This window comes from Ipomoea triloba, chromosome 4 (assembly GCF_003576645.1).
Source record: "Ipomoea triloba cultivar NCNSP0323 chromosome 4, ASM357664v1".
In the NCBI taxonomy this organism is placed as follows: Eukaryota; Viridiplantae; Streptophyta; class Magnoliopsida; order Solanales; family Convolvulaceae; genus Ipomoea; species Ipomoea triloba.
In genome coordinates, this window is record NC_044919.1 from 2876647 (window position 1) to 2900865 (window position 24219).

Sequence of the window (24219 nt, forward strand, 5' to 3'; positions counted from 1 at the left end):
GATTATGATGAACATCAAGTGCAAAATTCACATATAATTTTTGAAAAGCATATGGTCAGAAAATTGACACCACTCTTAGTTGATCCCAATGTTAAGTGTTCGGTGGCGGATGCACGTGGCTCAGCACAACTCTGGCCAACTTGGAGACTGTGGGGCGGGGTTCGTCGACCTTGGAGTCACCGGCAACATTTTGCCGGTCGTGACATCAAATAGCGTGCCGTATTTGATCAGACCGCTAACAAAGGTTCACTGCAACCAACAACGAGGCAACATGTACACGAGGTTTTTCTGATTGGGTTAGGCCGGCTTAGTGACCGAAAACTCTTGCAGTCATCGGCGGTTTATAATGCGAATATTGTGGTGGCTCAAGATGGGTCCGGAAACAATGAGACGGTGACGGAAGCACTGAATGCTATAGCTAAGAGATGTGGGAGTGGAATATGTGATATATGATTGATAGCAAGTTGAAGAACATCTATCATGTATCAATCATATATCACATATCTCCTACTCCCAGGCCAGTTCTCTTCGTCGCGGCATTCATAGCTTCTGTCACGGTCTTATAGTTTCCCGATCCATCTTTTGCTACTACAATATTTGCTTTAGAAGCCGCCGATGATTGCAGGAGTTTTCGGTCACCAGGCTTAACGCAATTTGGAAAACCTTCAGTGTACCCTGTTGCCTCGTTGTTGGTTGCAGTGAACCATTTGTTAACCGCCAAATTGTTGTTGAGCAAATAGGACGCGTTATTTGACGTCACGGTCGACAAAATGTTGTCGGTGACTCCGAGGTCGACGAACCCCGCCCGACACGTCTCGAGGTTGGTCAGAGTTGTGATGAGCCACGTCTGTGCATCCACCGCCGAACATTTAACTTTGGGATCGACGTGGCGGTGGTGTCGATTTTCTGAACCATATGTGAATTAGTTTATATTGTACCGAAAATATTAGTACGGATATAGTTTTGTTAACTTATTTTTTATTTTACTGTAGAGTAATATCAATGTTACTTTTAGAAAGATAGTTATGTATAATATTAAATTGGTTAAAGTGTCATCTAGCATGAACTATATTCGATTATTCATGCCGCACCATGAACTTTCATATCGTATATATCGAGCCACAAACCAACAAAAAAATTTCGCCTAGAACTTTTCTCCTAGAAAGATAGTTATGTGCATCTTAACGGTTAAAATATGATCTTAAGTCTCTAAACATAATTACAATCACAAAGAGTAATTGGAAATGAATTATTTATGCCCCGTCCCAAATAATAAAACATCACCTATACATATCTTTCGAAACTCCATACACCTCAAATATCACTGTTAATTCTATATCTTCCCAAGTACAATGTATAATAAGCAAATAGAAATTTCTATACACATTAAATCTGCATTGATACTTACTACAAGGGTATCAACTTACACAGTTATTAAGAAAACTCTTCTTAATCTGGTTAACACCAAGTAGCGTATCAGATTTGAATATCATCATTTGCCAAATGTTTCCCGATTAGTACGTGTTATAATAATAAAAAATTTCAAACAAAAATTATCTCAAATCACTGTCTTATCATATAACATTATAGTTATTGAAAATGTATATCAATTTAACTAGACAAATAATCTAAGTTAGTTTGAAACATGTGTATCAATTACATGTACCTAACTTAATTAGTATTGAGTATAAAACATAAAAAGATATATAATGCATTGCCTACAAGTTTAAAATGTTTTGCTTAACCAAAGTCTCCAAGCTAAGTTGCCTAGAGTCATATTATTCCCTACCATTTTAATCTGTACCGAAATTTGTGTTCCCATGATTATGAACATCAAGTGCAAAATTCACATAGAATTTTTGAAAAGCATAAAATCATGGCAAATTATACCTTCGACCATGCATGATCCATATTGTAAGGTGAATAATCGATAAATATTTATTTTTAGTATATTAATAGTTATTTTTCTCATTCAAAAGGTAAAGCCCCTCATCCTTATTAGGACCCTCACGCCTTGACTCGACGGGAATGTAAAAACGTAAATCACGATAATTCATCAATACCTTAAAAATGAATCTGCAGTACTACAATGAACACGTAGTATACTAAAAATAAATTTTCATTATACAAGTTAACATGTATGTCCGTGGTTAACCCAATATATAATATAACGATATGATGGTAAAATCATTAATTGTACCTTGTCTTGAACAAAAGTGTGTTTTGGACATCTTATTGTATTTTGTAATTCCAAAGAGATTTCGTGTGGATAGAAAAAGGAGTGAGAAAAGGACTTTGAGGGAAGAAAATATAACACAAAAGTTAAATTTATTTGGAAATATTATTCCTTGGATCATAATTATCTAAAAGTCCACTTGATTTGTCATCAAATATTCCTTCGTTAATCAGCCAACTAACCAAAAGTCTATCCACTAAGATAACATACATTACATGCAATAAATTTTATATTTTATACTACGTAATTTATAGTATCTAATTTAATTATATTTCTCTCTCACACACATATATATATAATTAAAGAAGAAAAGTGGAAAAAAATAAAAAAGAATAAGTAACTCATGACAATTTAAGCCCAACTGCCGAATGGAGATTAGCTTGTTATATGGGTAAGAGTGAGGAGCGGTTCGGTCAATAATTGAAATATTATTTTGGATGATTAAAATCGATAAAATTTGTAATTGTAATCGATATCGAAAAATTTCATTTAGTCAATCATAATCGAAAATGAACTAAAAAAATCAATAACTGAAATTTTTGAACAATAATTTGATTATTCTATTGGCATGTTATGTGTTTGCTCATTGTAAATTTAGAATAAGCATGACACTAGCCCTACTCATGTTCAAGTGCTCCGAGTCAAGTCCGACCTACCTTATGGGAGGCCTAGTTCGAACGGTAGCCTCTTCAAAGTAAGGCCATTAAATAGTGTATGTGTGTATGTATATACACTGACATGCAAAATGAAATATAGAGATTGTTACAATAATACATTTTTTTTAAGGAGAAAACATAATTTTAATTGTGAATTGAATGAGTACTACATTGTTCCATTGTTTTAGGATTGAAGTAGCATGCACACCGTATTAAACTAACAAACATGGTACATATTTACCACTTTGCACCACTCCTAGAGCTCGAGAATGTGCAGTGCTTCTGTATAATAACTTACAAATTACATAAAGAAATATATTAGATTATTAGATCAAACAAATCTGTACCAGAAGCTTAACTAAGAGAGGTAAACAAAAATCAAACTAGTGACTTTCTAGCATGCTCCACCCACTCGGGTTGTCCGGAGTCTCTTGGGCAATGATGCGGAGTGTTAATTAATGACATGATGGTTTAATTGAACCCTAAGAAAAGCAAAACAAAATAGAATAACTTGTCACTCTTCATAAATATCCATTTACGACAGTAGTCATGATGATGGAGTTGATTACGCCAATCAAAAACATTAATACATAACTTGCATGCCTTAAACTCTTCATCACTCTATCTATTTATACATCCCATCCCACTCAAATTCTTCCATGCAAAACTAATTCACAAAATTAAGCTCTGCATGTGATGAACAGTCCCTTTAATTTATTGCCTGCATTAATTCAATCTGTGAACGAAGTTTGTTGTAAGTAGATAGGAAGAAAAGAAGGGATCGGAGATCATCAATTTCAATTCACTTGTTTCTTCTCTGTAAATCGATCTCGATCATGGCATTTCCAATGCATCTCTTTCTCACCCTGCTCTGCATTTCATCATTGATTGGTGAGTAAAACGAGGCTAAAAGATTGAATCCAGTTGATTAATTTGGCGGGATTATAACGTTATAAACACATGTTTCTGTCTTATTTTTCCAGGAGTTGACGCAGCGATTTTCACGTTGAAGAATAGATGCAACGTGACGATATGGCCAGGGATTCAATCAGGAGCGGGGCATCCCGTACTGATGAAAGGAGGGTTAGTGTTGGAAGCGGGGCAGAGCGAGAGGATCGACGCGCCGGCGGGGTGGTCGGGGAGGATCTGGCCGCGGAGTGGATGCGCGTTTGATAAATCCACCGGGAGAGGGAGTTGCGGCACGGGCGACTGCGGCGGGACCCTCCAGTGCGACGGCGCGGGTGGGGCCCCGCCGGCGTCTCTGGCGGAGTTCACCCTGGACAGCCCGCTCGACTTCTACGACGTCAGCCTCGTCGACGGCTTCAACGTCCCCGTATCCATCTTCCCGTCCGGCGGATCCGGGGATTGCTCCGAGGTCAAGTGTCTCCGGGACCTCAACAGGTCGTGCCCGCAAGAACTGCAGGTCCGGTCCACCGGCGGCGAAGTCATAGCGTGTAAAAGCGCGTGCAACGCTTTCAACAAGCCGGAATATTGCTGCACCGGCGAGTTCGGCAATCCGCAAACATGCCAGCCGACAAACTATTCCCGTATATTCAAGAATGCTTGTCCAAGAGCTTATAGCTATCCATATGATGATGCCACCAGCACTTTCACCTGCACAAAAGCAGATTACTTGATAGCTTTCTGTTAGAAATTTAATATGCAGTCTAATCTAGCAGCCTAAAGGCTGTTTAATTTCAAGAAAGCTTTATAATTCATATATGAAAGATTGAAAACATACGACTATATGAACAAATTCTACAGCTCAGATCATACTTCGGTGACAATTTCCCAGCGGAGTTGGTTTGGTAACCACAAGGTTCTGAGTTCAACTCACCCTTTTCGTGACTAGAAAAACGTGGACTATTGATCAATCATATTACATTTAAAACTACCAATTTCATGTGAATCATCATCGTGGCCGAAAAGCCTAGAGTTACATACAGAAAACCTAAATATGAACCAAAAAGATCATCAGATGATGGAGATGTATTCTCATGCAGCAGAAGATGCTTCACCTATGCTGGTATATGACTGCAAAACCAATTCTGGGAAGAATCCGTTCTATGAAGATCTACAGCAACTATATGAACTCCCAGCTGATACAGGTTCCTGTCCAGGCCCAGGGAGAACAATTTGAGTTCCCTTGAGAAGGGATGAACTTCCAGCTGATTCTGCTTCTTCATTGGCGACAAGAGATTTTTTGCTGACAACCCGGTAAATCTCTGTCAGGATGTTGAGGAAAGCTGTCTCGACATTGATTGACTCGAGGGCGGATGTTTCAATGAAGAACAGATTCTCCTTCTCAGCATACTCCTTGGCATCCTCTGTAGACACATCTCTGTCACTCTCCAGGTCAGTCTTGTTGCCCACAAGTATGATCACAAGGTTCTTATCAGCATGGCCACGCAGCTCCTCTAACCACCTTGCAATATGGTCGAATGTTTGACGTTTGGTTATGTCATAGACCAGCATTGCTCCCAGTGCACCTCTGTAGTATGCACTTGTCACTGCTCGATATCTGGAACCAAACAAAGATGCAGTTTCAGAGAGACTAATTAACAACATGAAGAATGCAGAAATCCAAGATAAAGTTTCTTGTGAAGGGAAATGGACTGAAATGGGAAGATTTGGCGTGATACAGATGAAAATAGGAAGATTTTGAAATACGGACAAAAATAGGTAAAAACTAGTTTGGAAATGCAAGTCCAACTCCCTAAAAAATGCATTTCCCAAATGCGTTTAACCCAATTTCAAAACTATTTTTCCAGATAGTTTTGAAAAATGATCTTATGTCAAATGCTATCAAAATCATACTAAGAGATGCATTGAGATTATGGAGACACAAGAAAATTCTCATCTGTTACCAAACAAGTTCAATAATTAAATAGATGATCAGAAACTACATCCAGTTGGACAAGATGTGAATTTGTCTAGCTAGTTCAATCAAATTAAATCAGATTGCACTAATATGAATATGCAAGACTACACAGTTCAGTGATAGGTGATAATTTGATAAAGATCTGTCAAAAAGCCCAAGGATTTTCACAGAACTAAGCATTCGTGTTTCCATATCATGAAATAAGATAATCCGCTAAAATTTAATCCATCTCAATGCAGAGATACGCGAAAAGTCTAGATCAATCGCCACAACAATACAACTAAGCAATAGTTCAAGCATAACAAAATTACTCCGAATTTCAGTTTATTCATGGATAAACGAACGCGACAAACAGGCGGTACAGAATAGGGAAAAGTAGTAGTAGTAACGGAACCTCTCTTGGCCGGCGGTGTCCCAAATCTGAGCCTTGACGCTCTTGTCATCGATGACGACCGTCCGAGTCTGGAATTCGACTCCGATGGTGGCCTTGGAGTCGATGCTGAAGTCGTTCCTAGAGAACCGCGCCAGGAGCTGCGACTTCCCGACCGCCGAGTCTCCGATCAGCACCACCTTGAACACGTAGTCGATCTTCTGATTGTAGTCGCCTCCGCCTCCGTACATCCTCGACATCGCGGAAATCAGACGAAGAACCGATCGTCAAATTAAAGCCGCTAAAAGATCTTGAACTTCTCAGGCGTTGGAGATTTAGGGCTGATTGAATGAATGGGAGGAAGATGGAGGAGACGAGGTGTTTGACGAAATGGTCAAATAGTAAAGCCGGCGGAGTTGAAAATGGTTTTAGTCGGCTGACAGCTTTCCAAACCGTTTTGTCTAGTTGGACTTGGCGGCGAAGGCCGTGTGACTAACGGCTTCTTGCCGGAAGATATTTTACTCTTTTTTTTTTTCCTTTTCTTTTTTAAAGAAATGTTATTTCTATTACATTTTAAAATTCAATAATATAATCACCTTATAATCTTACTTGGTTAAAGAATTACGAGGTAAATCATCTTAAATTTATCATAACTGATCTGCTCAAATTAATAAAGCTAATAGACTGCTCTCATTAATAATTGAATTTAAAATTTTGTAATTTATCATAACTGATCTGCTCAAATTAATAAAGCTAATAGACTGCTCTCATTAATAATTGAATTTAAAATTTTGTAATTACCAAACCAATAATTCGACGAGTTGAGATTGCCCATAGATATAGATATCTCTATATGCTACGTATATGTACTAGATCAATATGAGAATTTAGTAATAAGAAGTATGTAGTTTATATTAATTAATTATTACTTGTCACAGCGAGAGTGACGGCTAGTGAAGTGATGACGAACTTGACCACTACTAGCACCCGTGCCTAATCCCATGATCAGTTCCCAACCAGACGTACTCAAAAAAAGTGAGCCTGATACCCATATTATTGGACCAGTTGGGTTGCCTTATAAAATATAAACATAGGACTTTTACAAGATTATATGTAAAAAGTTAGCATACATTAAAAACTACACCTTAGTTAGGTTTTATTGTTCCTTCTTTTAGCCTTCCATTATCTACTTCATCTATTTCTGCTATCTGTACAAAGGAAAGCCATGATCTGCCATGTGACTATGGTTGAGCTTTTCTTGAACATGTGCATTTTGCCCTTTTATCTGTTAGTGTCTGCAACAAAACAGCAAACATTATTGGACTAGATTATGAGGTTGGGGGGAGATTCATGTGAGTTAGTTTTGCTGTAAAGTGCAGAGATACCTGGACTTGCTTCTGAAGGTCTTTAATGTGCTCAGCTGCCAAATCTAACATATCAGCTGTATTTGTCTGCTGCCCATTGAAAACATAGGAAAAACAACATGAATTCTTGTCTGCTCAACCTAAAGAAGATCAATAAGGCACATACATAGTACCAACCAAAGCTGTGAGATTTACCTTGTCCATGTTTGGGAACAGTTCATGCAGTTTCTTCATTCTTTCGCTGATCCGAGTTCGCCTATTCTATAGATATCAACAGAAAGTAACATCCAACTTTAGTATGATAGTTCTAGCTAGGCAGCATTTGAAAATGTGAACTAAAGCACAGCTAAAGATAGAAATTAAAGGTACTATATATACCCTCTCTGCTATGCTTCTTGGGTGAGTGGCACAGCCTCGTTTAGCCCGGATTTTACACAGGATGGTGTGTTGTTGAAACTGCAAATATTTCTCCATGGCAACCATCTCAGCAGCGGTTTTGGGCATGCTCAGATGGCGTGTCAAGCCGGGAGCAGAGGTTCTTGGTTCCTCATTCTGATAAGAGAGACAAGAATCAGTAACAGAAGTAGTATATGGACTATTAGATACACAGATTGATTGATTGATTGAATTTCTACCTGAGTTGTCATTCCATTGGAAGTAGCAGAGAGCAGCTTGAAGTTACCTTCTTGGGTTCTTTTTTTTAAGCAGTTCAGTGATGATTCATTCCATGATTCGTTCTCTGCTATGGTGGGCATGTGGTTATTTGAAGCTGCAGATTGTTGAGCAGATGATGAGTGCTTTATGTGATTGCTGAACCCACTTGTGGATGAGCAGCTGCCTTCCCCATTACTGTGTCTGTAGTTTCCAACTTCTCCCATTGCCTCAAATCCTGCAATCCATCACCAAATTTCCACAACCCAATCTTGATCATAATCATCAAACCATGTCCCACATCTTGACCCGACATGATGGTAGAGGAATAAATCATAGTGACTAAACAATTTCTCAAGTGAGAGGAACAGTGCTTGGTGCCCATAAAAAACCCACCACATTTTGTGGCGCTCCCACACTACGGCTACCTGGACTTGCGTTCTAGGGTGTAATTTGTCACTCGAGTCCTCTTAGGCGGGAGGATCTGATGCCCATAAAAAACTTACCACATTTGATGTTGTTGTTATATACTATGACTAAAAAATTTGACTTGCATCTTAAGGTGCATTCTGCCATCTCAATCTTCTTAGGTGGGAGGACCAATACATAATGCCCACAAGAAGTTTATGACATTAAATGTTGCTATCACATTATGATTATCACGACTTGATCTTCTTTTAAAGATGTAATCTAACACCTGAGAACTAAATTGTCCATACCCACTAATGCTACTTTTTCTTAGTTGAACCAAACAACTCAAAATGTAAAATAAGAAAAAGGACAAAAAGTAATCATCAAATGTAGAGTACTACTGTAATATTTAAAGTTCTGTAAATTCACTAAATTGTACAAGGATTCAAGCAAAAGAAACAGAGAGTTTTACCAGAGAAGAAACCCTCCGAACATCGCTGTCTGACGAGAATGGACTCATTTTTCATCTGCTGTTGCTTCTCCATTCCCGGAGCTTCATAAACCATCTGCTTTCCGTCCCAGTTCCCGTTCCCATCGCCGGAACTCCGCCGCCGCCGCTGGTTCTCCTCTGCAATACCCGGCTTCATAAACCGCAACGATCGCGAGTCCGAGTTGCCGTTGTGAACCGACCCGGACCCGTTACCATTCATAAGCGAAGAGAACACGGTATCCGACTCATCATTCGCCGTGAAGTTGCCATCGCCGCCGTTGACGGAGGAAGAATTCCCCGCGCGGTCAACCATGGCGGCGAGGAACGAGCTCGGAGCCGAGCGGAACCGCATCATTCCGCCGCTCTGATGATTGTGTTGCTGGGAAAGATAGGAAGCCGCGATGTCTTTCCCCCTCGGAATCTCATTTGCCATGAAATTCCTGTAACTTGAATTATCGGAAAACATGAAGGCGCTTGTATTGCTACTGCTCATCTCTCTGGAAATTGCGGCTTCCGAGCTAAACATGGTGGGGATTTTTTTCTTTCTTCACGAAGAACGGAAGAAGATTTACTGTGGATTGATTGATGATGTTGCGGTCGACATCCGCATAGATTTCCGTGAAGAAAAGCCAGAAATGGCAGATGAAGCAGCAACCAATGTGGCTGCTTCTGTTCGAGAGTATTTATTTGGTTAATTTAAAGTGGGAAAATACTTGGTATGAGTAAAATTTAAGAGTGACTGACAATTGACAATAGTGTTGCTTTTATAATTCACCGTTACTATTTAATGATGTGTACTTTATTTTGTGTTTTGTGACCCTAGCCACGAATTCAAATCCTAGCCTTAATATCTATTTTATTTTGTTTAAAAAAATTAAAATTATATTATTTATTTCTAAAGTTGTGAATATTCTTTTGAGTGTATATTACAGAATTGGCATAAATTCTTAATGGATGACTTAGCGGTCCTCTGCTTATCTCAATCCATTGCTATTGTATGACACTGACTTCTCAATTTTATAATTTGTCATCCATGACCTATATAAAAAAGTGAACCTTTTTTTTTTTCAGAAATAAAGTTTCATATTAAATTAAAATAGAGTTTACCTTTTTCAGACACAACCAAACACAGGAAACCTCCAAACACATCCTTAGGTTAAAAGTGTCACTTTTGAATTTGTTCATTAAGATGGCAAGAGCAACATAAAAGAATAAAAGATGGGGCAAGGCATGGGATTAGGCATTCATTAAGAGGACCTGGAGATGGGCCATTATGATAAATAAGAAAGCAAGTTGAATTTCAACACTTAGTAAGTACAAATTTGCAGGGAAGTCATTCAATCTGTAAGGACACAAACTTTAAAAGTTGATTCTTTTCCTGAAAAACAATATAGACTGAGCTGGGGTGCTTTGATGCAGAGGTGTTATTACAGCATTCCATGGCAGATACGATTGGAGAGATCAAGAAACGGTCTCAGTAATACGATTTCCGAGGATTGTTCTGCAACAAAATAGAAATGAGATGTGGTGAGCTTTCGCTGGCATGTTAATGTTTCAGGTGTTAGTTGGGCATATAATATGAAAAACTTGTTTATTGAAGGTAATCTTTTGTTGTCTCTATAAATGTGGTGAATCGTACCAAAGGATTTGGCCTGTATCGATAGCCCAGCATCATCCGCTTCTTGTACTGCTCATAGATATCGTCTTCTGGAGTGACCTCCCCGGGATTATGAGCACCAACCCCGAGGTTGTTTGACTTTACATCACCTGCTGCAATTGGATCAGCAATACCACTTCTAGAGCTTCCCAGACCTTCACCTGCAAATCACAAAAGATTGGTGAGGAAGGATCAGAGATTATTGGAAGTAGTTGAAATTGAGTGACCAAGTTATTGCTCAATCTAGAATAAAATGGTCTGGGATTTTTGAGTGACGACAAACCCCGCCTTGTGACTCTAGCCAACAAGTAGGTAAACTAGGCTAGGTTGCCCATAGTTGATAGGCTCAAACCAAGAAGACCAATAGGCTAAGAGTCGAACTTGTAACTTTGTAGTTACCAAGTCAGCAGTCTCAGTAACTTGGTCGGGGTTGCTAATGGTATGGGATTTTCATACAAGGAAGTATTTTACCTTCTCTCCATCCCATTTTTGATAACAGTTTGTGACCGATATTATTTGCCTGAATTTTGTTCCTCTCAGCAATCTCCTTGGTAGCTTTCTGCGCAGCAGCATCATTGCAGTTAGCCATGAACTTTGCAAGCTCCTCGGGTGGGATATAGTCTCCCATATGATGCCCTTTCTTGCCAGAAGAAACTGTGCATCATAAAACAAAGAAATTAGTAGGTCCAATGAAGTTAGCAATATCAATAATGCATCCTCACAAACTCGTAAAGTACTCGGCAATATCGGTAATGCATCAATAGTTGTAGATTATAACAATATCAAAAGAAAAACCTTGAAGGGAAGGGGGTGGAGGCATCTCATCCTTTGATGACTTAAAGGGCCTCAATTTCTCTTCTTCTGCAGCCTTCTTCATGTAAAACTCCATCATTGCTATTGGATCTGCTGCTGTTGGAGGATTAGGTTCACCTACGAATAGATCCTAAATGAGTACAAGACGAGAATGTATGTTCGAAAGAATATGCATCATTCTAACCCTCTCACCATATCTTCCAGTAGATGCATCCTCTCTAGAAGCATCTGCTGTACCATACAAAGCTGATGCTGGAATTTGATAATTTGAGCGTTGCTGATATGACCTTTGAGATCCGCTACTTAAACTTGAGGTAGAAGTTTTTGTACCTCCTGTCAGTGTGACGGAACGACAGAAGAATACATCATTTTAGGAAAAGAAGACAATGTAAGAGACAGAGAAGCAAACTTAGTGAAACAAACACGTACAAGTAAGAAGCACAATTGAAATGGAAAAAGCAGAGGAAGTCATGCATGACTAGCAGTCTAGAACTAGGAGGTTTGGAACAAAAGATGAAAGTTGACTGACCACTTTGTGCAGTTTGAGAGTCAGTGGTTTGTGACAGAGCCTTTTCCTCTTCACCAAGCCGATATTCATAGTATTTGTAATCAGGACAACTTTCATCAAATAAGAACCTGCAAGAGCCCAATATATATATAGATGGTAAATTTCAGGATATACTACAAACTGAACATGAAAAACAAATTACAGACTTCAGGTATTTAAAGAGGACATCAAAGAGAGGAAAAAGAGAAAAAGGAACTACAAATTTTATTATCAAAGCTAAATGAAGTAGACAGACAAACAAGTTACCAATATATACACACATGGTAAATTTTAGCCACAAACTAAAAATTCATTCAATGTCAACACTTGGCCTAACTAGTTAAGCATCTACAGCTAGCCAGGAGGCAAAGACCGCCTCCAAACCAACCTATAAGGAAAAATAAAATTCGAGAAGAGCATAATCTGCGTTAAACTATACCTATCCCAGGTAATGTACAAACTGCATATGCAAATACACATGCAAGAGCAAATACTGGAAAATGAGGATCAACGCCATAATACCGCAGCAGTCGGTCGATTTTCAGAACACAAACACAAGGCACTTACAACCCACCAAAATGTCAGGGAGTGGATTTTTTGAAAATCAAGAATTCCACTAATAACACAAGACAGAAAGTGAAGCAAAGATCACCAAAATGGGATCATGTAATCAGAACAAAAGACAAATAACCATTCAAAAAAGTTGCAAGGGCATACTTAAAGGGAGTGTCTCCAGGATTCTTTTGGCGTGTAATATGCTCAAACTGCCTTCCATTCTTGGCCACAAAACTTGCCAATTTGTCTGCAACTTTCTTCACTGTAGGATCACTTGGCGGAGGTGGTGCTGCATGTCACTTAAAGAACTGATTAATACCGAGAGCATGAACAAGTGAATGTAAATTACTCTTGTAGCAGGCGTGCGAAATTTTCCAAATCTTTCATTGAACATCTCTTTCCCACCAATGTTGACAGAGATTAAGTTATACACTGCATTCATCAGACAAGAATAATTCAAGAATGTTTTGTCCTCTACTTATCCATCACCTCAAGTAGAGAAACACCAATAGAAATTCTTCTATTGCAACCAAGGGAACATTTTTGCAAAACTATTACTCTCTATATGATAGCAAAATTGAATTTAAAACAAGAACAGTACTAAAAGAAATTCCCTATCTGCATATCCAGAAAGACAAGGAATCAAAACTAGTTTTCAGATCAAAGTTGCATTATAACAAGCACTTCTAAAACAACTTTTTTTGTACAACTTAGGGGAATGGGGATTGAACACATGACCGTTTATCTAAAGTCACAAACTTATCCCTCTAGACTATAATGGTTTTTGATTTCTGATGTTAAAACTATGAATATCAAGAAAATATTTACAGAAACTCAGAAAGGTTTGCCATTTTGGTTGAATTAGTTATTACTCTAAATATAGTAATGCACACACATAGGTGCAGAACTGCAGAAATTAGAAAGTTGTGGAAAAACCATTTACAAGATGTAATATGGTGGCCAAAATTCAAGCATTCATAATATAAATAATTACCAACATCAAATTGCCTCAATGATTGCACAGAACCAACGGGCTCATCCAACTTTTGCCGTTTAGATGGGGCATCTCCAGAAGGATTTCCAGCATCCTTTTCATTCTCATCCTCATCTTCACCCAACTTAACAGAAGGTGCCACAATTTTAGACTTCTGTTTTAGGCTGAATGCAAGTTTCCCACCAGAAGGAGCAGGAGTGGGCTTTCGAGATTCATTGCCCTTTAATGCAAAGCTTGTTTTATTAATGATAAGCTTGGGAGATGAAGTTCCTGACAAATTTGAAGCTACTTTTGAACTCTTTAATTCAGTGTCTGTCTTCCCCTTCCCCTTCTCCTTATCCTTCTCTTGTTGAAGCTGTTTAAACCTCTCCATGAATGAACCATCATTAACAAAGAGGCTAGGATCTTTTGCTTTCTCCATTGGCAAAACTTCTACTACGAATTTTTGGTCACCACAATGTTTCACTGCTTGGCAGGCACTAAAAAGGTATTTAGAGACAGAAATACATAATTTGAGCTGGCAACAAAGCCAGCCCAATCCAACAAAACCAAGATCCTTCCCCCATGAAAAAATCGGAGCTCAAAACCCAAAATAGTTACAAGGATGCATATATGACTGACAAAACCATACACCAATACACTGCTTGCCAACAATCATCTGTATAAAATGCATTGAACTAACAAACATCATTTTTTTGTGTGGGATGGGATGGTTCAACAACCTCATACCTTGTGTAGCCCTCCCAAAGGAAAATAATTAAACCAGAACAGCCAAAATTTGTTCCAAAACGACGAGGGAGAAGAAAGTAATGATCTTGAAAACGCTTATATAAAAAAAACCCCTAAATTTTCCAACAACCCCACTCAATAAGTATTTTCATAATTCTACCATCCAAAGTTTGACAATCAGATACAAAACTACAAATAAGAACAATTCAACCCATAGTTATAATTTAGCTACACGAATTTAGAATCGAAAACAATTTTTTTTATCTGCAATCCTCAAAATTTTCTACCTGGAAAGGAAAATCAAGAATTGTCTTCGATTGGATTGTGATCAGTGCAAGAAAGGATGATCGGGATGCAAACCAGAGATACATGTACTGACATACAGGCGAGATATTGTGTGATGGCAACGCACCCTTCTTCGTCGGGTTGGATACAAGGTATGTTAAATGATAGGACGAGGAAAGGAGACCATGTGACTTTTGAGCTTTAGGGTTTGCAGGATTGGATTTTATGTAGTGAAGTTGCACTCTAGGTCCCTGAATTTGCCTTTATTTCTTTCTTCAGCCCTCATACAAAAGTCTACCACTCCTCTTTTTTTCTTTCTTTTAAAAAAAAATATTATAATCCTCCTAGTAATAGTTGTGTAATTGAGTTGCTTTTTGACTTGAATTATGATAGCTTTTTCAAAACCATTCAATTTATTATACTTAGTACAAATTATTAACTAATCAAAATGAATTGATTTATTCAACTAATAAAATTTATAAAAGATTATACTCATTTCCTATACTTAATTTTTATTATTTTTTAAGTGATGAGGGAAGTATGATGTTATTAATTAAGGGTATATATTGTCCTGCTCATTGTAATATACTCATAAATTATACTTTTGAAGTAATACTCACAAATTATATAGAAAAAATAAATTATACTAAATGAATTACTCAAATAAAAAAAATATAAATAATAAGTTAATCTTAAAATTATCCCAAATTAACAAGAAAAATACAAAAATAATGTTCCATCCATTTACTCAGTTGATTTCTTTATTTCTACTCTCAAAAAAATTGAAAACCTTAATCGAACAAAGTAATTAGTTAGATATGAGTTATGATGACTCAATATCTTAACAGACATAAATATTGCACAAAAGTCGGTATATTTTAGACATATCCCTTACATTGTAGCCCGTAGGCCATTTCTTTACTTCTTGTAGCGCGATGCTGGACTGGTGAATGCTGGTGATAAGGCTGAGCTATATATCGCCCACTAGGCAAGAGGAACGGGCAATATATCGCCGAGTCGCCGGCGGCGATAGACATGACAACTGGCTTGAAAGCCTTAAACGCCATTGCCGTACCTATCAATCTCGCCTCCAAAGCCTCTCTCCTCCGCCCTTTTCACTTGCCTCATCAGCTCCACCACAGATTCCATTTCCCTATATTGCGCTCTGCTTCTCCTTTTTTTCCACTCTGCTCACTGCGTAAGTAATTCCGCCTATTACTCCTACTCTAGCTTCTTCTTCGGTAAATATGAGTGCGAAGCTTCATTGTAAAGTTTAGGTACACATAATTTTTTGTTCTCTTTCTGTTCTAATTTGCAGCTGAAAAAAGCAGTGTGAAAGCCTTGCCTGATGGAGCTGGTGAGGCTGTGAGTGAGGCTTCAAAGAATGGCCTTCTTCAAGTGGTTTTAGTTTCTCCTCAGGTTGCTAACCGAACTGTGAATTCCTAATCTGTTATTGTAATTGTTACTCCGTATTTTTTTTATGTTTTAAATGCCTATGCAGTCATAAATCACAGCTGCACAAGAAATAATTTCATATTTAGGACATGATAGTATTCTCTATGAATCATTTTGCAGTGGTTCCTCTGTCTGCAAATTTGAAGGTTTTTGTTGCTGCATTGTTATAAACACTGCATAACCTGTTGGACATGTCAATAATAGCTATCATTTCAAGATGAACTGTAGACAATCCAAACATGATAGTTTTTGAAAGAAGTACTCAGTTCGATTAGTCCATCAGGACAGGCACACACACGGAGAAAGAAAAGCTAACAAAATTATATAATTTTTTATGTTGGGCTTTGTTTGAGAAATTATCAGAACATCTGCAATATCAAAGATAATTTGAAGATCTACTCTGTATTTTTTTTCTCCAAGTAATGAAAATTAGTGGCTTATCATCTGAAAGAGTTGTTGTGATTTTTGTTGAGCAATTGAAAACCTGGGATTGTATTTTGATAAGTTCAAAGTTCAATATATACTTGTTTGATAACCCAACCAATCAGCCTGATTTAAGGTGAACTTATCTGGATTTTTTTTTGGTTATCTGTTGCTTATAGCGGAGGACTGGAGGCAAATTGTGAGATTAGATTTGGTACACTATGTTTTTGCACTCACTCTACAATTCTGCCCTTGTTATTTTGTTGTCAATGTCAGTGATGTATTTGGCACATTCATGTTGTAGCAGGGAGCCAATCGGTGTAAAAAACTAAAAACTATATAAAATGTGTTCTTTTAGCTTGGTAACATTAACTGCCTACTGATCCCTTGCCTCCGATAGATTCCTGGAAATGTTGGAAGTATTGCGAGAACTTGTGCAGCATCTGGTGTTAAACTCCACCTGGTTGAGGTAGCTATATACGGAGTTTTTTAGCTGAATAGGCTATGTAGATACTTTAATTTCTTAATAAGAAGTCCATGTTGGCAACTATAACCAGCTTAGCTTTATGCCTTTTCCAGCCATTAGGATTTCAAATTGATGATACAAAGCTAAAGCGTGCAGGACTGGATTACTGGCCGTATCCTTTGCAGCACTTTGTAATCTGTATTTGTTCATATTAATACTGTTTATTTTCATAGATTGTTTAAATTTTGGCCTTTTAGTGCTTATTACTATTGTGTAATACTGGCATGAAATTTCTACCATAGCAAACTGATGCAGCAGGTTGGCCTTATGGCCAAATCAACTGCAGAGGCTTTAATGTAGAAATGAGTTGAACTGTTGAAAAAACTGAGAGAAACAAGTATAGTAATAAATAAAACAAGGTAGAGAAGAGAACAATATGATAAGAATGAAGAGAATAGCCTTCAAGGAACTCAAGAGAGCTCAAGCATCTTCATATGAAAAAGATACAATGTCGACTTCCACACCCCCTTCCTTACAAGAGACTGTATATAGTAGGCCTAGACTTTTTGTTGCACTGCTATCCTAGAAAACAAGTCCACTCCAAGTGGGATACACAACTTTGAAGAAATCCAGAACTCATAGCATAAGTACTAAGACTTAGGATATGTATTGCAGCATATAACAAAAGATAACAAATATGAAGACTCTACTTAGCAACTCTGAAGAGTCAGAAAAAGCATGAATGCATCACTTAGAAGAGTCAGAAGGCATGATTAGTATTTTGGGCTTCTGTCTGCTTCTGCATCTGTAGCTTTGAATGTCTGGCTGCCGTTCATCTTCCCCCCTTTTCCTCTGTAGTCAATACTGTATGCAACACCACATACCCTCTCTCTCTCTCTCTCTCGCTTTCTCCAAATATTTGTTTTGGCAAGCTCTACATGGTGAATTTTACTTCTAGTCATTCTTACATTTTTCTTTGAAGACTATATGTACTTAGAGAAGAGTGTCAAAATTAGTGAGTGAGAAAGTAAATATGATAAACTTAGATGTGCATAAAATTGGGCATTCATGCATGCACAATTGGATCAAAGGGAGAGGTGATAAACTGGACATGTATACATTTTGTACTCTGCTTATTTTAAATTGGTATTGTAACAAAGTTTTCAAATTTTAACTCTTCACATCAGATATGTTGTTGTAAAAGTGCATCAATCATGGTCTGAATTTCAGGACTATTTCAGCGGACAGGTGTCTTTTTCTCCCTCAAATCTTAATCAGTGAAATTAAAACCCTTCTTAGTTCTTTCATTTTTAATTCATGGGTTATTAATATAAATATTTTTCCACTACAGACTGGGGACAAGAGGCTTTTGGCATTTACTAAGAGAGGGACAACAATACATTCAGTAAGTACTGCATTTGTGTTATTACATTTGTTGGGTTCAGATTCTCCAAATTGAAAATTTTACTGCAAAAGTAAGACATTCTATCCTCTCTTTGCCTTAGAAAAGAACTCAGGAATAACAAGGTTGTGGCTATCTCCAAAATCTCTGTATTATGTCATAATTGCTAGCAAATATGATTATAAGAAACACTAGGGGGCTAGCAATATACAACTTTATGATTCAGTGTTTGCTAGTTTAGTGAAGAGCAGAATTAGTAAACAACACACAATTTGAAATTAACTGATAATTTTGGGTTCTAAGCTAGCTCACCACCTTAATTGGATAAAGTGGAAACTTGTGACCTGTGGCCTAAATAAATTGGGCCAGAGTTCAAGTTGGATACTCCCCGCATAGGAATGACCAGCCACAAGTCCAGTATTCAGTAAAATTGTACCAGCTTGACTGATATCAAGAGATAAAAGAGTCTTGCTTTTACTTTAAAATTAATCAGATTTGTTGTGACTTGGAGGTCTCAAAATAGGACTTGCATGACTTAAGAAGGGCATATAACCAGTGAACTTAGCATATGAGGTTGTTTATAGTAAAGAAATACTCCATGGAATATAAGATCAAACTTTATTCTTATGACATAGTGAAACGACAAACGAGAAGGTAGAAATCTTTGTACTTTGGTTTAAAATGCAATTTTATTGAAGGACATAAATTTTATGTAATATCAGGACTTTACCTACAGGAGGGGTGATTGGCTTGTATTTGGCTCAGAAACTAAAGGGTTGCCACCCGAAATCCTGCTTGATTGCAAGACACAACCACATGGCGGAGGGACTCTCCGGATTCCAATGGTTGAAACATATGTTAGGTGCTTGAATTTATCAGTGAGTGTTGGCATTGCTTTATACGAAGCTTCTCGTCAAATAAACTACGAGCAGCTTCAGTCTGAGCAAGAACCTTGTACGCATATATCGTTTACTACTGAAGATATTTTTGCCTAGTTTTTTTTTTCTGCGCACTATGCAAAAATGCTTCAATATTCTTTTTTCTCCTTATACGCCTGATTTGTTATTGTTCTCTTTGATGTTCAAGTTGAGTTGCCCTTGTACCAGTCATAGTTGCTTGCATTGAGAGGAAAAGATGGTTCAATGTCTATAAACACATTTGCAGAATACAAAATTGCTCATGTTCAACTGTGTAGGGAGATTCAAGTCAGAACAGACTTCAAATAAAAAGTGAAAAGTGAAGACTAATATGATCCAATCAANATTCTATCCTCTCTTTGCCTTAGAAAAGAACTCAGGAATAACAAGGTTGTGGCTATCTCCAAAATCTCTGTATTATGTCATAATTGCTAGCAAATATGATTATAAGAAACACTAGGGGGCTAGCAATATACAACTTTATGATTCAGTGTTTGCTAGTTTAGTGAAGAGCAGAATTAGTAAACAACACACAATTTGAAATTAACTGATAATTTTGGGTTCTAAGCTAGCTCACCACCTTAATTGGATAAAGTGGAAACTTGTGACCTGTGGCCTAAATAAATTGGGCCAGAGTTCAAGTTGGATACTCCCCGCATAGGAATGACCAGCCACAAGTCCAGTATTCAGTAAAATTGTACCAGCTTGACTGATATCAAGAGATAAAAGAGTCTTGCTTTTACTTTAAAATTAATCAGATTTGTTGTGACTTGGAGGTCTCAAAATAGGACTTGCATGACTTAAGAAGGGCATATAACCAGTGAACTTAGCATATGAGGTTGTTTATAGTAAAGAAATACTCCATGGAATATAAGATCAAACTTTATTCTTATGACATAGTGAAACGACAAACGAGAAGGTAGAAATCTTTGTACTTTGGTTTAAAATGCAATTTTATTGAAGGACATAAATTTTATGTAATATCAGGACTTTACCTACAGGAGGGGTGATTGGCTTGTATTTGGCTCAGAAACTAAAGGGTTGCCACCCGAAATCCTGCTTGATTGCAAGACACAACCACATGGCGGAGGGACTCTCCGGATTCCAATGGTTGAAACATATGTTAGGTGCTTGAATTTATCAGTGAGTGTTGGCATTGCTTTATACGAAGCTTCTCGTCAAATAAACTACGAGCAGCTTCAGTCTGAGCAAGAACCTTGTACGCATATATCGTTTACTACTGAAGATATTTTTGCCTAGTTTTTTTTTTCTGCGCACTATGCAAAAATGCTTCAATATTCTTTTTTCTCCTTATACGCCTGATTTGTTATTGTTCTCTTTGATGTTCAAGTTGAGTTGCCCTTGTACCAGTCATAGTTGCTTGCATTGAGAGGAAAAGATGGTTCAATGTCTATAAACACATTTGCAGAATACAAAATTGCTCATGTTCAACTGTGTAGGGAGATTCAAGTCAGAACAGACTTCAAATAAAAAGTGAAAAGTGAAGACTAATATGATCCAATCAACGGTTGAGAGTTAAACAAAAAAAAAAAAAGAAGAAAAAAAAAAAGAGAAGAAACATGTCACTTCTATAGATATTGAAAGCTTCTCATTTTTTACAAGATGACCATATCTTCATTTTATACATACATACATATAATGGACAAAGGCTAAAAATATTTTCTTTGATCTTTTCTTACAAAAAAGTGTATTCTATCTCAACTAAAAGAAATTTAGATGATAATATGACATTCCAAATTCATATTATGTCTCAACTAGAAGAGTCTAAATGAGCTGATGTTTCAAATCTTAACCAAATTCCAGAGCTTAACAGTAGCATCAAATTCAAACCACAGATATAAAAGGCAGAATGTAACGGACACATAATAAGCATCTAACATAATATTCAAATTCATATTATGTCTCAACTAGAAGAGTCTAAATGAGCTGATGTTTCAAATCTTAACCAAATTCCAGAGCTTAACAGTAGCATCAAATTTAAACAACAGATATAAAAGGCAGAATGTAATGGACACATAATAAGCATCTAACAAAGCTAAATGCATAAATAAGATAAACACCCAAACAACAAAAGTCTAGGATGTGACAGAGTCATAGACTGCAAAATAAGAGTATTCAACAGACTTGAACAACACCACCTTTAGAATATTCAACAAACAAAACTGTAGATGTTTTAAAATCTCCTAGAGGATGTTATTCACTCTTCATCGTCGTCAATGATTGAAGTACCCATCCCCTTGAGTCCCTCTGGGGGAATTTCGGCAACAGTGACCAATGAGTAAAGCTCCTCCTTCGCATCTTCGTCATCATTTCTCTTTCGTGCAATGCGAACACGGATTCTCCTTGGAACACTTCGGATTCCTCGGCTCCAGATGTGTTTGTTGAGCTTCACATCAACCCTAACATCAGTTGTTCCCATTGCCTTTTGGGCAAACTTCCTGATTTCCTTTATGGCATTGGGAGCCTTCTTCTTGAAAGTACTGCACATAAAAATGTTAAGGGTGTGATTGAAGATTATACTAAAAACGCATGACATAACTAGATATGCTAGAACTCGTGATGAGAAACAAGAAAACAGGGAGGGTGTTCTCTGACACTTGTGATATACCACAAAACTCAAAAGGTATAAAAATGTTCTACTCTACACACATAAAAACTGACACTACAAGGATAGATAGTGCATAAAATCAGACTACTTATTGTGCCAATTCTAAATGTAACCATAAAAACCACAAAAAGGAAAAAGTGTAAAGTGAAAGTAGCTTACAGGTATGTACTTGTTTTGGAACATCCTAATTCCTAAATAATTAGGATACATGCACAATAAATATTTTTCATTAAATATAAACTTATTCCGGTAGATTATGGTTGTGCCAAAAGTTTATTACCAACCTTTACCCTATTAATATGAGATTAACCAACTTAACCAAACAGATTATATATTTGAAGTTCGACGATAATAAAAATACAAAGGGTAAAACAGAATGCTCACATGGATATAATACTTAACTACATAGTACTGCATACATCTTAATTCAATCTTCATAGTTCTCTCCAACATATTACAGTATAAATATGTCCAGGTAAGGGTGAGGCACAAACATGGAAATATGGAATACAAGTTGGACTCTTATTAGAACTAAACAAGCTAAAATGTTCCATATCAGTGTAGAAACACAATCTTATATGGCCACTACAATTCTAATCGCACACCAATGTGGGATATCACAAGACAATGTAACATATTGGTCTTCAATGACTTAGTACAAAACCCTAATCAAACTTAGATTTCACATTTCAGATTCCCAGCGATACAAACCCTAACCTCACTTTTAATGCAGAAAGAAAGAAAGACAATAAGCGTCAAAGACAGATTATGTGTTAAGGAATGCAAATCAAGTTCAATTGAAAGATTAATGCGCATACAGAGAGGAGAAAAGCATATACCATCCATGCAAGCGTTTATGGAGATTGATAGTGTACTCTCTGGTGACGACCTCCTCCTTCCTGGCTTTGCTCCCCTTGTCCGCCATTGAAGCAGCTCCGCTTATCTCTCTCCCAAACTCCTAGAGTTGCTCCGCTGCGCTATGTCTCAGACTCTCAGCTGCCAGAGAAAAACCCTAGTTGATATAGTGGTGGATAGTTATGCCCTTCCAGATTCTTTTGGGCTTGCGCATGCTCGTGGGCCACGTACATGGCCGTCCAAAAGCCCAACTACTTCGGTCCAAAGACAAAGGGTATATTCTGGCCCAATCATTATTCTATGGACCATGGTCCACAAAACATGAATAAAATGTACTCTATCCGTCTCATTTTATGATATTTAAAATTATTTAAAATTTAATTTTTTATAATATTAAATTTATAATTATTATGTAAAATTTATATATTTAGGAACTGCATTAAAATTACTATTAAACACAAAAATTAAATTTAAAAATTATAATAAAATGCTAATAGAAATAAGTATTAATTTACTAATAATGTTTGCATTGGATCAATTTTGCAATCCTTACTAACATAACATCAAGACATGATTGAATTGATTGCACTAATAATGTTTTATTTGACTGCATCTTTTGGGATGCAACGCAGTGGGCATTTTATGTGGATGTAATACTTACATGCATGCATTTTCTTAATAATGTTGGAATCATAATATTCTAGCATGAATTCATTAATACATTATTATTCAAATGACATTAGTGCATTAACATCGATGTAAATGTTCGTTTATTATGTAAATATTAATATATTATCATATCTTATGGCATAACTATGATTTTTTAAGGTGTCAATCAACATCAGTGTCTTTTGTATCAAGTACCGTCACATATATTATATTTAGTTGCAGAGAATATTATTGAAATTGATGTTGATCGTATAGGATACAACCCAAATAGTATTCATGCATGGTTGTAAACTTGTACTTTGTAACTTGTAAAAAATAAATATTTAAATTATTGTTGGAATTATGGTGCACGAGTTATTTATTTGGGAGTAGAAATATTGGTAATTCTATTAAGTAATATTGGGCTTGGAGCAAAAGAATAAAGCCCATGGTAAGGACATGTGGCATCCTGTCACGTGGGAAGGACACCTAAAGATAATAATAGTTATTGTGTGAATCACGGTCTAAAAATATTATTGTTTTGAGTAATTTTTTTCACGCGATCTGATACAATATACATTTTTATAACTTATAATGTACATTATACTAACATATAATGTACATTATTTTATCTCAAAAGTTTCATTCTTTTAATATATAAAGTACATTATTTTAACACATAATGTACATTATTATAACTCATAATGTATATTATTTAACTCATAAAATTCAGCGACGTCGTTTTGAATCATGGTCCATTTGCCGAAAGATAGTGGGAATAGGAA

At 36.9% G+C, this 24219-nt stretch overlaps 6 protein-coding genes across 9 annotated transcripts; 2 read left to right on the plus strand and 4 right to left on the minus strand.

Annotated features, from left to right (window-relative positions):
- Positions 1-3569: 3569 nt before the first annotated feature.
- LOC116016282 (pathogenesis-related thaumatin-like protein 3.5) lies at positions 3570-4648 on the plus strand. The gene is made up of 2 exons (XM_031256467.1): positions 3570-3783; positions 3876-4648. The coding sequence occupies exons 1-2, from the start codon at positions 3729-3731 to the stop codon at positions 4541-4543; spliced, it is 723 nt and encodes a 240-aa protein (XP_031112327.1). The 5' UTR covers positions 3570-3728; the 3' UTR covers positions 4544-4648.
- On the minus strand, positions 4588-6599 carry LOC116016283 (ras-related protein RGP1-like). The gene is made up of 2 exons (XM_031256468.1): positions 6168-6599; positions 4588-5413 (listed from the first exon to the last, which is right to left on the minus strand). Exons 1-2 carry the CDS (start codon positions 6401-6403, stop codon positions 4957-4959), a joined length of 693 nt encoding a protein of 230 aa, XP_031112328.1. The 5' UTR covers positions 6404-6599; the 3' UTR covers positions 4588-4956.
- A 430-nt stretch (positions 6600-7029) lies between these two features.
- Positions 7030-9767, minus strand: LOC116016281 (transcription factor bHLH130-like). Of its 2 annotated transcripts, none has more exons than XM_031256466.1 (6): positions 9042-9767; positions 8143-8396; positions 7886-8059; positions 7703-7768; positions 7529-7594; positions 7030-7438 (listed from the first exon to the last, which is right to left on the minus strand). In XM_031256466.1, the coding sequence occupies exons 1-6, from the start codon at positions 9583-9585 to the stop codon at positions 7385-7387; spliced, it is 1158 nt and encodes a 385-aa protein (XP_031112326.1). In that variant the 5' UTR covers positions 9586-9767; the 3' UTR covers positions 7030-7384. The 2 variants fall into 2 exon arrangements, with proteins under 2 accessions (XP_031112326.1, XP_031112325.1); XM_031256465.1 differs by having other exon boundaries at positions 7529-7597.
- A 528-nt stretch (positions 9768-10295) lies between these two features.
- LOC116016280 (SURP and G-patch domain-containing protein 1-like protein) lies at positions 10296-14844 on the minus strand. Of its 2 annotated transcripts, none has more exons than XM_031256462.1 (9): positions 14642-14844; positions 13626-14090; positions 12794-12920; positions 12059-12165; positions 11722-11862; positions 11512-11646; positions 11188-11370; positions 10699-10877; positions 10296-10560 (listed from the first exon to the last, which is right to left on the minus strand). In XM_031256462.1, exons 2-9 carry the CDS (start codon positions 14044-14046, stop codon positions 10534-10536), a joined length of 1320 nt encoding a protein of 439 aa, XP_031112322.1. In that variant the 5' UTR covers positions 14047-14090; positions 14642-14844; the 3' UTR covers positions 10296-10533. The 2 variants fall into 2 exon arrangements, with proteins under 2 accessions (XP_031112322.1, XP_031112323.1); XM_031256463.1 differs by having other exon boundaries at positions 13626-14104.
- Positions 14845-15557: 713 nt separating this feature from the next.
- On the plus strand, positions 15558-19463 carry LOC116015243 (putative tRNA (cytidine(34)-2'-O)-methyltransferase). Of its 2 annotated transcripts, none has more exons than XM_031255271.1 (7): positions 15558-15837; positions 15958-16058; positions 16918-16986; positions 17097-17155; positions 18171-18231; positions 18335-18388; positions 19108-19463. In XM_031255271.1, the coding sequence occupies exons 1-7, from the start codon at positions 15675-15677 to the stop codon at positions 19378-19380; spliced, it is 780 nt and encodes a 259-aa protein (XP_031111131.1). In that variant the 5' UTR covers positions 15558-15674; the 3' UTR covers positions 19381-19463. The 2 variants fall into 2 exon arrangements, with proteins under 2 accessions (XP_031111131.1, XP_031111132.1); XM_031255272.1 differs by having other exon boundaries at positions 15559-15837; positions 19122-19241.
- Positions 19464-21222: 1759 nt separating this feature from the next.
- Positions 21223-22928, minus strand: LOC116015021 (60S ribosomal protein L31). The gene is made up of 2 exons (XM_031255003.1): positions 22771-22928; positions 21223-21803 (listed from the first exon to the last, which is right to left on the minus strand). The coding sequence occupies exons 1-2, from the start codon at positions 22854-22856 to the stop codon at positions 21521-21523; spliced, it is 369 nt and encodes a 122-aa protein (XP_031110863.1). The 5' UTR covers positions 22857-22928; the 3' UTR covers positions 21223-21520.
- Positions 22929-24219: the final 1291 nt, after the last annotated feature.

Coding starts and splice junctions, on each gene's coding strand:
- LOC116016280 (XM_031256462.1), bottom strand. CDS start 14,046: ATGGAGAAAGCAAAAGATCCTAGCCTCTTTGTTAATGATGGTTCATTC. Junction 12,921..13,625: donor ATTGAGGCAATTTGATGTTG/GTAATTATTTAT, acceptor AGTGACATGCAG/CACCACCTCCGCCAAGTGAT. Junction 11,647..11,721: donor TGCATCTACTGGAAGATATG/GTGAGAGGGTTA, acceptor ATCTATTCGTAG/GTGAACCTAATCCTCCAACA.
- LOC116015243 (XM_031255271.1), top strand. CDS start 15,675: ATGACAACTGGCTTGAAAGCCTTAAACGCCATTGCCGTACCTATCAAT. Junction 16,987..17,096: donor TTAAACTCCACCTGGTTGAG/GTAGCTATATAC, acceptor TGCCTTTTCCAG/CCATTAGGATTTCAAATTGA. Junction 17,156..18,170: donor GCAGGACTGGATTACTGGCC/GTATCCTTTGCA, acceptor TCTTCACATCAG/ATATGTTGTTGTAAAAGTGC.
- LOC116016282 (XM_031256467.1), top strand. CDS start 3,729: ATGGCATTTCCAATGCATCTCTTTCTCACCCTGCTCTGCATTTCATCA. Junction 3,784..3,875: donor CTGCATTTCATCATTGATTG/GTGAGTAAAACG, acceptor TTATTTTTCCAG/GAGTTGACGCAGCGATTTTC.
- LOC116015021 (XM_031255003.1), bottom strand. CDS start 22,856: ATGGCGGACAAGGGGAGCAAAGCCAGGAAGGAGGAGGTCGTCACCAGA. Junction 21,804..22,770: donor CATAAACGCTTGCATGGATG/GTATATGCTTTT, acceptor TTTTATGTGCAG/TACTTTCAAGAAGAAGGCTC.
- LOC116016283 (XM_031256468.1), bottom strand. CDS start 6,403: ATGTCGAGGATGTACGGAGGCGGAGGCGACTACAATCAGAAGATCGAC. Junction 5,414..6,167: donor GACACCGCCGGCCAAGAGAG/GTTCCGTTACTA, acceptor GTTTGGTTCCAG/ATATCGAGCAGTGACAAGTG.
- LOC116016281 (XM_031256465.1), bottom strand. CDS start 9,585: ATGTTTAGCTCGGAAGCCGCAATTTCCAGAGAGATGAGCAGTAGCAAT. Junction 7,769..7,885: donor CAAGAAGCATAGCAGAGAGG/GTATATATAGTA, acceptor TGATATCTATAG/AATAGGCGAACTCGGATCAG. Junction 7,439..7,528: donor ACCTTCAGAAGCAAGTCCAG/GTATCTCTGCAC, acceptor GTTTTGTTGCAG/ACACTAACAGATAAAAGGGC.